Here is a 13,325-nt window from a genome sequence, read left to right as displayed (position 1 = left end):
CCCGTGATAATTTTGGGAAAAGTCGTTATAAGTCCATGTTTGGACGGTCGTATGTCGTATTAGAGAGGGGGACGTAATATGGAGGTGACAAATACTAAGACAAAGAAGGAGAAAAAATCCGTCAGAGAAAAGTCGGTCGTATTATTGAGGGACCCGTAAAAGAGAGGGGTGGTATAGGGAGGTACCACTGTATAGGGAGGTACCACTGTAAAGGGAGGTACCACTGTACTCTACACTGAACTCGCTGCACATGAAGGCAGAAGAAGAAGACGCCAGCAGTCAAATGGTTTCTGTTTACAAAAAATTCAGACCCTAAAAGCTGTCCTAAATTGAACCAAATCGACTTCGCAAAGTCTTTTTAACGAAAACTCAGTGTAAAAGCTTTGTGCGGCCAGCTTCGCAACGTCTTTTTAACGAAAACTCAATGTAAAAGCTTTGTGCGGCCAGCTTCGCAACGTCTTTTTAACGAAAACTCAGTGTAAAAGCTTTGTGCGGCCAGCTTCGCAACGTCTTTTTAACGAAAACTCAGTGTAAAAGCTTTGTGCGGCCAGCTTCGCAACGTCTTTTTAACGAAAACTCAGTGTAAAAGCTTTGTGCGGCCAGCTTCGCAACGTCTTTTTAACGAAAACTCAGTGTAAAAGCTTTGTGCGGCCAGCTTCGCAACGTCTTTTTAACGAAAACTCAGTGTAAAAGCTTTGTGCGGCCAGCTTCGCAAAGTATACTTCGTGAAGTCGACTTCACCCAGTTAAGGACAGGCTTAAGTTCAAGCTCGGGAAATTTTTTCCCATGTTTAAAGTGTTGGACTGGTGCCCTGTCATGGGACCTGGGGCCTCACATTGTAACTGTAAGCAGCACTGTGATACAGTGGTACCTGTAATGTGTGGCCCCTCCAATGAGAGGACACCTCCCTTAAAAGGACACTTCCTGTTGTCCATTTGTCTATTATCTTCACCAAAATAGTCCTGTCAGGGTTCGACACTAGCGGGGGCGAGGGGAGGAACGCCCCAGAGTTTTGTGTTCCGCCCCAAACATTGCCGAAGCTTGGGGCCCACTCCGCCCCAGGATAAATTCCAACAATGACAAACCGAAAATTCTAATGCCAGAGCCAATCACTAAAAATCGCCAGTCAAAGTCGTCACTGAAATTTGCGTTACGATCAATGCCGCAGTCAAGAAAAAAAAACATTGAAATCGTCAAAGGACAATGCCGCAAGGGAAATAACTCCCAGATTGCGCTCTTTAGTGTGAGAGATAAGTATCGCCTTCAAATGCCAAACGCAAAATGTGGCGACACATCCCTGGTGTAAAAAGACATGGAAATGAAGATGAAGAACAGGGTGGAGAGAAACGAAAAAAGGAGACCGATGCAGCCAAAACGCGAAGCGCTGTCGTAATTTCAATGTCAAATCAAATGGTTGAAAGAATTTCCCTGGCTTCAGTACGATGAAGAAAAACAGACAATGCATTGCCTCACGTAAATACTGACTACTGAGAGTGGGCCCCAGATTTTTGTTTTCCGCCCCAGCAATTTCCATCTCTGGGGCCAGTGTGGCCCCAGGCCAAATAAGTTAGTGTCGACTCCTGCCTGTCATGACGGGCCACCTGCAATGGTCCCAAGGGTGTCCTTTCATCGCAGGTACCACTGTACCCATGTCCTCTCATTTTACAATTCTTTTGTTATATTCCTCAACGCTTTTCAACTAATTCTCACAATGCAGCATCCTATTCGTAATCCCACATCTGAGGGCTCCTGCTGAGAAAAAGCAAAAATACCTGAATTTTTTCAGGGGCGGGACAGACTTTTTGACATTTAGTCAAGTTTTGACTAAATGTTTTAACATAGAGGGGGAATCGAGACGAGGGTCGTGGTGTATGTGTGTGTGTGTGTGTGTGTGTGTGTGTGTATGCGTGTGTGTGTGTGTCTGTGCGTGTGTAGAGCGATTCAGAGTAAACTACTGGACCGATCTTTATGAAATTTTACATGAGAGTTCCTGGGTATGATATCCCCAGACGTTTTTTTATTTTTTCGATAAATGTATTTTATGACGTCATATCCGGCATTTTGTAAAAGTTGAGGCGGCACTGTCACACTCACACCTTCAATTTTTAATCAAATTGATAGAAATTTTGGCCAAGCAATCTTCGACGAAGGCCGGACTTCGGTAATGCATTTCAGCATGGAGGCTTACAAATTAATTCATGGTCATTAAAAATCTGAAAATTGTAATTAAAATTATTTTTTTATAAAACGATACAAAATTACTTTTATTTTATTCTTCATCATGTTCTGATTCCAAAAACATATAAATATGTTATATTCGGATTAAAAACAAGCTCTGAAAATTAAAAATTATGATTAAAATTAAATTTCCGAAATCGTTTTAAAAACTATTTCATCTTATTCCTTGTCGGTTCCTGATTCCAAAAACATATAGATATGATATGTTTGGATTAAAAACACGCTCAGAAAGTTAAAACGAAGAGAGGTACAGTAAAGCGTGCTATGAAGCACAGCGCAACCGCACCAAACAGGCTCGTCACTTTCACTGCCTTTTGCACTAGCGGCGGACTACGTTCAGTTTCATTCTGTGACTGTGAGTTCCACAGCTTGACTAAATGTAGTAATTTCGCCTTACGCGACTTGTTTTAATTTACAATAACAAATGGGTGAAATCTTGGGGAAATCCAAGCTTCCATTTATCGCCATTGGCTTTCCATAATACATTTCTTAGGAATTGCGTGAACTCCAGAAAAAGTGAGAGCTCTGCTCCCTGCTTGCTAAGACTAAGAGTAAGACTAAAGAGTAAAATAAGAAACCACATGCAAGCCGCTCTGACCCCACTATAAGAATAATCCAAGCTACCAAAGAAAACGATTTCATGTCAATGTATGCTTACCGTTCTATTTGCCGTGAGTAAGTCAGATTTTGTCTTGACACCAAAAGACGTAATGTTGATGGCAAGCGTTCCTCCAGAAAGGAATCCAAATGTACTGAGGGTAATTTCCTTCCGCCGATCATTCTGTAGAAAGGAAATCAACATATATGTGAGCCTGCGCGGGAAAACTGAGCTAAATGGGACAATTTTGACTTTTTACTTTTAGAAATAATATGAAACTTCAGACTTATCTGACAAATATCTTACAAAAAACAGAATTGATCTAACTGTAAATGTAATAGTTTTTTGTCACAGTGCTGTTTTGAAATGTGTACATGTTATGATGAAGGGGGATGATCATATATGGTCATTCTCAGAAATGGTGGTACAGTGAGAGTGAGAGGGGTGACACATTTGAAATCATGAAAAAGTAAATTAAAATTATTTCTACCACGACTTTTATCATCTGAATCTATTCCTGAGACATTAAAGCATTGTTGTATGTCAATAAAAATGGTTTCTATACGTTGGTGTTGTTTTTGTGTGCTTTTCAATTGCGAAGTTCGGCCGTTTCCGGATCGCCGAAGCGTTACACGACTTTCGTGATCAACAATATGTTCAGTCTCATGGCTAAATGCAAACATGCAAACACCAACAAATTACTGCAATCGACAGTCAGGACTTCAGTATTGGACGCAGCAACACATCTTTGTAAAAATTCACGCTGAATTTGAAGTTACTTAGGGGCTTCGAACAAAAAATTTTGAATGTCGTGACGCATCGTTTCCAGACTCGACGCCCGAACATCGGACAGCAATGTGCTCCATGACTTTGCCACATCACGGCTATTTTTAGCTCTTTGGCGCGCAGGAAGTTCGAACAAGAAAATAGTCCTTTGAATCACAGCCAAATATTCACAGAAAACACCAGAATCATATCATTTGCTGAAACTCATGGTGTCGTTTCCTGACCTACGTCACGACTGAAGATGGTTTTTACTAAATAGTCGAGCCTGCAAAGCTTTGTCACAAACTTACACACCGCGGTTGGCGACAATGTAGCGTCGGAAAGATATCGAGTGCAACAGTTTCTCAACGCGCGAAGTTTAGCGGCAACAAAGTAGCCAAGAAGTTCTCGTATCTTCTGATCGTCGATGTTCGACATTCATCAAGTACTTAAAATGGGTAATCTGAACGCAACAGGAACTTTCAACAAATACAGCAAACTCTGACGAATTGTGTTTTGTGTAGTTATTTTGGGTCAGACGGGTTTTGCCGGCAAGAAAGGCCAAACAGTGCAGATTCATGTCTGTCGCACAGGAACCGAAAGTGGTTCAAGCATTTCGTTTCTGTGTTACGACATTCACCTTAGTCAGTTCCAAATGTCATTCTTTTACCAATATTAGTTGAAGTCCTTACCTTTCATAACTAGAATGTGTTGGGTAGAACACAAAAATACTGCAGAACTGATAAAAAATGCACAAAGGATTGAAGGCTTAGGTGGTTTAAAGTTGGAATTTGGTTTCCATGTTACAACATTCATCACGTAATATACAACACTTTAAAACGTCTCTTATTCAGCAACCAATTACTCTTTTTGTCTAATTTTTGCATTATTATGTATAGCAAACAATAGACTTCATAGTAAAAACAATTATTTTGTATTTCTTGACACTTTATTTTTGACTTTGTATACATGTAACACTTTGTACCACCATTTCTGAGAACAACAAGCTGACATATGTATGATAACAACAAACTGACATATATGTATGATAACAACAAGCTGACTATATATATATATATGGGTGAGGTGATTAAGAGTACTAATTTAATAGACCCTATCGGTATTCCAAGCTCTCGTGATCTCTCGCAAACTTCAGAGCATAGCAAAGCATGCGGTACAGCGATCTCGTGCGAGCTGCACAAGCCAAAGTTCGAAGTTCTCGCGATGTTCAAAGCATAACAAAGAGTGTGTCTCGCGAGAGCTGCTCAGATACCGAAAAGGTCTATACTCCTACCACTGCCGAGTGATTCCGAGTAAATACAAGACTGATCTGGACCTTGATTTCCCACCAGGTGTTGTCATGGGACACATCACTCGATGGCGATTTTGGCTACATGAATGTGACTTTTTTGTGAGGGGTGTTGTGGAAATCACTTTTAAAAAACTACCTGTGCATAAACTGTAGGTAGATGTTCTAGTCCCACTGATAATGGCGCTAGTCCCACTGATAATGGCAGTGACGTGAATGTGGACTAGACACTGAAATCCCAGACCCATGTCTGTGGGAACAGCCTTTTGCAGCCGGAAAAAGAGTTTGATTTATCAGTATTTATTGGATGTGTTCTGTGAGTATGAGTATGACATTAACTATCGAGTATCGTGCAGTTTGACAGTAAAGTCTCCTGACTGGTATTCCTATTGAGAAAAAGATCAAGCCAATTGTTCAGCATACTAATCAACTTCCACCTATTGAGAAAAAGATCAAGCCAATTGTTCAGCATACTAATCAACTTCCACAGTGAGAATGTATCATAATAATCGTGGACCTTCACTGCTTCAGGATCAGCATGAGATCATCACTGCGACGAATGTCTGCAAGCGCAATATTAGCATGAAACAAATTTGAGCAAGTGTTATCATGCCGTCTGCAGACTCTAAATGAGTAAAACTTACCTCAAGCGTCAGTTTGTGAATACGACAATGTGCACCGGTTAAAAACACACACAGCAAAACAAATTTTATCATGTTGACGTTGGTATTTTGTTTCGACTCCATGTTGACTGCAGTGACGTTTCGACAACTACCAGAAATGTAAGCTATGCTGTGATTGGTTTGAGTAGAATATTGTTGACGAATGAGAACAGAATTGACAATCCGAGAAGGTGCACTACTCCCGTTGACAAAATGTGTGGTCTTCTTGAGCTCTTTGTCTCCCTTGGATTAATAGAATGACTCTATGCGTTGGCGATCCCCTTGCTACAGTATCTCTGCTCTATGTGCGTGTTATTTATTCCGGTCTAAGTGTACTTCACAAGAAAAATGTTCATTCAAAATGAACAGCGTCGATGCAATGTCCACCAAAGATTTATTTTGGGAAGTGTTAAAGGTTAGGGTCAAAAGTTAATGAATTGCATGTTGTGCTGGATATATAAATTGTTTATTTCAGTCAATGCTTGATTCATAAGTACATGTTTCAGCATGGTGCATCTACAGGAGGGTGCTCCAACAATGATGCATAGTGCCAACATTTAGCGCAAACTTTTCACAACAGTGCATTATTACCACAAAGCGCATACAGCGATTATATAGTAGCAAGTTGCACTAAACATTTGAACAAAATGCATTTTGTTCAAATGTTAACAGCACAGCACCAAGTTTTGCATAAGTGCACAACAGCACTGACCATTTCACAAAAGTGCATAACAGCTGTGACAATTTTACAAAAGTGCATTGACCATTTCAGGCAGATGGCTAACATGCAGATTTCACTTTTGTCTGTCTTTCTTTGAAAAGTAGGCATGTTCAAGATCGATGAAGTCATGAGCAGTTGGGTTAGATGACACAAAAGATTCAAAAACGTCAGATTCAGTTAGATGACAGAAAAGATTCAAAAACGTCAGATTCAGTGTTTTGGGCACTGTTGAACAGGAACATTCTCTCCTGTTCAACAAATGTGGGTTCAATTCAAAAGCAACATTGTCACAGATAGGCTAGTGTTACATTTCTGTAAAGTTTCAAAAACATCTTCCATGTTTTGGTTACTGTTGAACAGAGGCATATTTTCCTGTTCAAAAAAGTCTGACACAAATTGTCGTAGTTGTGGGTTAAGGTTCGATCTATACTGTCCTTCAAACGAGTCGTAGAACCGTCATTGTCACAGATAGTGTTACATTTCTGTTTTACATTCACACGAGTCGTAGAAGTAGTAGTACATTTGCGTTTGGTTGTTTTTTCTTTTAGATTCCTGTCACTCATACTAGCAGTATTGATTGAGGTACATAAATCTGTTGATGTACAGGGATGACTTGTTTGTAATGAATCCTTGTTTCCTCCACATTGAGTTTGCATTGCAGTTGGACAGAAATGAACAGGTGTTAATTGATAAACACATTGATAATGGCTTTTGACAAAATCAATCAATTCTGCGGCAAAGGAATTAACTTGATGACATCAAAACTGCAGCGCCATTTGAAGAATGGTTACCATTTCTGTTTCTTTGATGGGAATCAAACAAATAAAAACATTGACTATCCAAGTTACCATGAATGGCAATAGTTGACTCCTGAAAAGTAGCAAGGATATAATTTGAGACGATAAACGCCTGATGCAATCCCTCCTCAAGGTCAGTCAACTCAAAACCTTCATCATTCGCAACATCAGTAGGCAACACAGCGGGATTCGTATGTCCAGAAATCATGTCGAAAAAATATTACATTTCAAAAGCATGTCCAACCACAGTTGTTGGCAAGTGTTCGTGTCCGAAGTAGCCTTCAGTGTGTGTATATGTATTCATGTGACAGAGAACGTGACCTCATTGTTCAATCCTCTCTCTCTCTTCTTTCTCATTCGAACGCACACACGCAAGAACGTAGCCTACGCACGCATGCACGCGCACGCACACACACACACACACACACACACACACACACCCCGCTGACGCACACGGCAAACCACGCACACACACACTGACTGTCGGCAAGCATCTCTTTTTGTTATATTTAGTCAAGTTTTGACTAAATATTTTAACATCGAGGGGGAATCGAAACGAGGGTCGTGGTGTATGTGCGTCTGTCTGTCTGTGTGTGTGTGTAGAGCGATTCAGACTAAACTACTGGACCGATCTTTATGAAATTTGACATGAGAGTTCCTGGGTATGAAATCCCCATACGTTTTTTTCATTTTTTTGATACATGTCTTTGATGACGTCATATCCGGCTTTTCGTGAAAGTTGAGGCGGCACTGTCACGCCCTCATTTTTCAACCAAATTGGTTGAAATTTTGGTCAAGTAATCTTCGACGAAGCCCGGACTTCGGTATTGCATTTCAGCTTGGTGGCTTAAAAATTAATTAATGACTTTGGTCATTAAAAATCTGAAAATTGTAAAAAAAAATTAAAATTTATAAAACGATCCAAATTTACGTTTATCTTATTCTCCATCATTTGCTGATTCCAAAAACATATAAATAAGTTATATTCGGATTAAAAACAAGCTCTGAAAATTAAATATATAAAAATTATTATCAAAATTAAATTGTCCAAATCAATTTAAAAACACTTTCATCTTATTCCTTGTCGGTTCCTGATTCCAAAAACATATAAATATGATATGTTTGGATTAAAAACACGCTCAGAAAGTTAAAACAAAGAGAGGTACAGAAAAGCGTGCTATCCTTCTTAGCGCAACTACTACCCCGCTCTTCTTGTCAATTTCACTGCCTTTGCCATGAGCGGTGGACTGACGATGCTACGAGTATACGGTCTTGCTGAAAAATGGCATTGCGTTCAGTTTCATTCTGTGAGTTCGACAGCTACTTGACAAAATATTGTATTTTCGCCTTACGCGACTTGTATTATTATGTTTTTATATTTAGTCAAGTTTTGACTAAATATTTTAACATCGAGGGGGAATCGAAACGAGGGTCGTGGTGTATGTGCGTGTGTGTGTGTGTGTCTGTCTGTCTGTCTGTCTGTCTGTCTGTGTGTGTGTGTAGAGCGATTCAGACTAAACTACTGGACCGATCTTTATGAAATTTGACATGAGAGTTCCTGGGTATGAAATCCCCGAACGTTTTTTTCATTTTTTGGTTAAATGTCTTTGATGACGTCATATCCGGCTTTTCGTGAAAGTTGAGGCGGCACTGTCACGCCCTCATTTTTCAACCAAATTGGTTGAAATTTTGGTCAAGTAATCTTCGACAAAGCCCGGACTTCGGTATTGCATTTCAGCTTGGTGGCTTAAAAATTAATTAATGACTTTAGTCATTAAAAATCTGAAAATTGTAAAAAAAATTAAAAATTTATAAAACGATCCAAATTTTTGTTTATCTTATTCTCCATCATTTGCTGATTCCAAAAACTTATACATATGTTATATTCGGATTAAAAACAAGCTCTGAAAATTAAATATATAAAAATTATTATCAAAATTAAATTGTCCAAATCAATTTAAAAACACTTTCATCGTATTCCTTGTCGGTTCCTGATTCCAAAAACATATAGATATGATATGTTTGGATTAAAAACACGCTCAGAAAGTTAAAACAAAGAGAGGTACAGAAAAGCGTGCTATCCTTCTTAGCGCAACTACTACCCCGCTCTTCTTGTCAATTTCACTGCCTTTGCCATGAGCGGTGGACTGACGATGCTACGAGTATACGGTCTTGCTGAAAAATGGCAGCTACTTGACTAAATATTGTATTTTCGCCTTACGCGACTTGTTTTCTTTACCTTTGTTTATTGTGTTTTCGATATTTGTGTTTATTTTTTGCTTGACTTATCTGTTTTATTTTAATGTTTGCTATCCACATCGTGTGATAAATGTTTCTTCTCAGTCTCCGAGTCAGTTTAGTTTCTGCACGCCGCTTTGGTACTCCTTGTTTTTCTAACTGGTGTATTGTGCGCGACTGATTTGCGGATTTATTTTTATTCCTTTCATATGCAGTTGAAGTGTTGTGGGTGTTATTGTCTGTATATGCTATGTTGCGTCTGTGTATGCCTACAAGAATTTTGGGTGTAATGTGCCTGTGGTCTGCTCGCAGTCGAGCACAGAAAACATGGCGGCGCCCTGAGGCAAATTCGTGGAAAGTCTTCCCGACCGCAGATACCAGCGTCGTCCGCGACGCTGGAATAACATTCAAATGGAAATGTACACCTTCATTATAACTTACGTAGACAGGAAAAATAAAAACAAGAAAGGTTAGAGTTATGGATTGTTAGAATTCAGAAGAGTTCAATACAAGGAAATTTGGCATTGGTTGAAATTTGGTTGCGTACGTCCGAGGGGCACATGTATAGCCTGTGTGTCTGAAGTAGTGGGTACGCGGTCAGGGAGAGAATGAGCCGAACTCATTTTGACCTGAGTTCCGGATGGCTCAATATGTGCTGTATCAGTGACCTAGTTGTTGCATAAAACATGTTTAAACCAACCAAGGCCGATTAAAGGTGGTCTGGTCGTCTACATTTTTGCTTTTTTTCAATAATCTTATGGTTAGATTTCGCTAAAAAGTTATGTCAGATGATGAATGAACCATGGGGAAAAAAGTTATAGAAAAAAAAATATATGTAAAAAAAGATTTTATTTTTGGGTAGCGTGACTCACGCTTCCAATATCTTGTTTTCTGTTTGCTAAGAACATGTGCTTTGTCTAAAAATACTGACCAATCAAATTCATATCACTATGCTTATAGCCAAGCCCAAACTAGTGCAGCAACAGTTTGACACTGGAGCGCTGTCCGGCCACGCTTTTTTTTTAAACGCACGAAATGCACGGGATTTGAGAGGAGTTTTGCGCTTGGCATTTTCCAAATAAGGATATCCTACTATGAGTACTACGCTGGAATACCATATGCTACAATGAATTTTCAAACGGCTACACTGGCTTCGTCTTTCCTGATCGAAAGGGGGTGTATTGTTGATATTTGTAGATAATAGACTCTGCATTCTAATGGTCAAATGGCGATTTCGGTATAAAAATGTAGACATGTCAGGACCTTTAAACATCAATAGCTTTATTCCAATAACACAAAGCACTGAACTGCTTTTACAAGGACCGGAGTTTTACGCACACACGTTAGCAACGCTACAATTGTCAACAGACAGACACTTGCTCACACCGTCGGCCACACAATATTGATGAATTCCCCATAACTTGACTCACGTCTGCTTGTGATCAACCGCTTTTGCCTATGGGCCAGGTTGTGTGAGACTGAGGCCAGCTGTTCCCAGTCGTCTGGGTGGCCAGGAAAGGAACGAACGATGCTCCATGCAGCACGCGTGCATTGCACACAGTGTTGCATTGGCTGTGGATAAGTATGTGTGTATATCGATATATTGCTGTGGATAAGTATGTGTGTATATCGATATATTGCTGTGGATAAGTATGTGTGTATATCGATATATTGCTGTGGATAAGTATGTGTGTATATCGATATATTGCCGAGGGACGTGCATGTCTTTGCAATGTCCATTAAACAAACACGTCATCATAATTATGTTACTATATCTCTAGCCAGCATACCTACCGTTTCCTATACGCCTATGCTGATATTATATGATTATATATGTGTGTTTATTGGAAGTCCATGACGCGTGTATTGTTGCAAAATAATTGTGTCGGTGTGTGTGTTTTCTTTTCTTTATTTGGTGTTTAACGTCGTTTTCAACCACGAAGGTTATATCGCGACGAGGGGAAGGGGGGAGATGGGATAGGGGAAAGGGGGGAGAGTTTTCTTGGAAGGAAATATAGGTGAAAGGACTGGTATAAAGGCAGAAATAAGACAAAAGAAGAGAAGAAACAGAACCGTTAGTCGCCTCTTACGACATGCTGGGTAGCATCGGGTAAATTCTTTCTAGTCCCAACCAATATGGGACTCCCCCTAACCCGCGGGGTGTGTGTGTGTATGTTTACCAGTGACACCTGCAGGAAGGAAGGAGAAACTAATTTGATCGGTTGATCAGTGAAGTGTTTCGTTCCTGTCCGCGTGTAAGTGTAGTGCTAGCTGTCGTCGTATTGCACGCGTTAGACTGTTATTGATCTACAATTATCCTGGCAAGATAACCGTCAACGGTCTAAGTTGGTTTGTGTTGCAATCAAAGGTCGGCTTCACGGTTCGTTGTATATCCGCGGGCCAAGTTAGAGGATGTTTCCGTGGTAACGACGTCGGCGGCCTTCGAGCTTGAAGGTTCGGGGTTCGAACACTACTGCGCCTGGTGGGTTGTATTGAGGGTGTACGTTTTTTGTTTTATCTCTCAGGTCAAATTAACACGTGCACACAGCCTGCTAATGCATTGTTCGCTTTCATGAGTACACACAAGCATAAGACTTAATATGCATGGAAACTTGAATATATGGCGAAATACATTCTTGTTCTTGTCCTTATTCTTGTTCTGTGTTCCTAACTCAGTTTAGTTGTGTGAGTCAGTAGAGACAGTGAAAGTTCCCGAGTGTCGTCTGCTCGTTGTGTACGATTGTCATCACTAAAAAAAGTATGTTGATGAACAGAATTGTGACGCAAACGCAGAAGAGTTTGCAGGCAACAATCTTACCTCTACTTGCATTGATCATTTAGCATGGTTAATTATCATTTTTGTGTTTATCGTGGCAGGTGTGTAGATAGATTATAGCACTATAAATTACAGTACAGCAAATGCCCCTTGGACTTGTTAACAGGAAATTCTATCGCCAGGCTTGAAACCTCTCGTAAATGGCTTGTTCGCGAGATATTATATCCTTAAACAATACAGTACAACTGTATCATCTCAGCAGAGAAATTCCATTCTATTCCAGCATTCTTACTGTTTTGCTCTTTATGGCGAAGATAGATTACCTCAAGACGACTGCATAATAAATGCAGATTCTCTTCTATGGCTACGGGCTTGCTTGATTGGACGGTGGCGTTCATTAAATATTCACACAGGAGCACAGAGGTTTCTGCTTCTTGGTGCTAAGCAGAAGAAGACACAATGCAGCAAATACTGACCGAGCCGTGTGGATCTGTGTTCCGTGTGGATTGGGGATTTTCTGCCACCCACAAAGAGATGGAATATACTTCACACTGACTCGTGTTGTGCTTGTGAAAGTCTTTGTCCATCAAGCACAGATACACTGACACTGTGCAAGTCTTTGTCCATCAAGCACAGATACACTGACACTGTGAAAGTCTTTGTCCATCAAGCACAGATACACTGACACTGTGAAAGTCTTTGTCCATCAAGCACAGATACACTGACACTGTGAAAGTCTTTGTCCATCAAGCACAGATACACTGACACTGTGAAAGCTGACTTTTTGGTTCATGGACGTGCTTTTGTTTCTCCTATTGGAATCTAAACAACAAGATGACTATTGTTGAAAACAAAGTTGAAAAACAAAAGAAATCGGTACTCACCTGCACAATATCACCTGCACAATATCACCTGCACAATATCAGCACAATATCAGCACAAACAAAGTCAAATTTTCGCCTCTGGAGACTTCTTCTACAATTGGAGTTTTTCAATATAAATGACACTGACAACTCTTTGTTAAGTACGTATACAGTGAGGATGTTCTTTTCTCGACCCAGTAAATCGGGAAACCGTCAATAGTACTATGAACAGTGACTTGTTCGTATAATTATGGATATTCTTTTCACGGGCCAGTAAACCGTAAAACAACAGTACTCGATCCGAAGACTGACTTCTTGGTATGTGAATGAACTGTCCTCGGGCCAGTAAACCGTGAAA

At 40.1% G+C, this 13,325-nt stretch overlaps 1 protein-coding gene across 1 annotated transcript in view; it reads right to left on the bottom strand.

The window, feature by feature from the left end:
- The window catches only part of LOC138949528 (protein GPR107-like), a 60,212-nt gene extending 54,527 nt beyond the window's left edge, over positions 1-5,685 (bottom strand). Inside the window, exons 1-2 of the mRNA XM_070321370.1 lie at positions 5,555-5,685; positions 2,897-3,019 (exon numbers count right to left, since the gene is read on the bottom strand). Coding sequence (XP_070177471.1) covers positions 2,897-3,019; positions 5,555-5,656 — 225 coding nt within the window. The 5' untranslated portion in view covers positions 5,657-5,685. The remainder of the gene's footprint in view (positions 1-2,896; positions 3,020-5,554) is intronic.
- Positions 5,686-13,325: the final 7,640 nt, after the last annotated feature.

The sequence above is a fragment of the Littorina saxatilis genome, linkage group LG15, assembly GCF_037325665.1.
Source record: "Littorina saxatilis isolate snail1 linkage group LG15, US_GU_Lsax_2.0, whole genome shotgun sequence".
Lineage (NCBI taxonomy): Eukaryota > Metazoa > Mollusca > Gastropoda > Littorinimorpha > Littorinidae > Littorina > Littorina saxatilis.
This window is presented reverse-complemented; position numbering and strand designations above follow the sequence as displayed.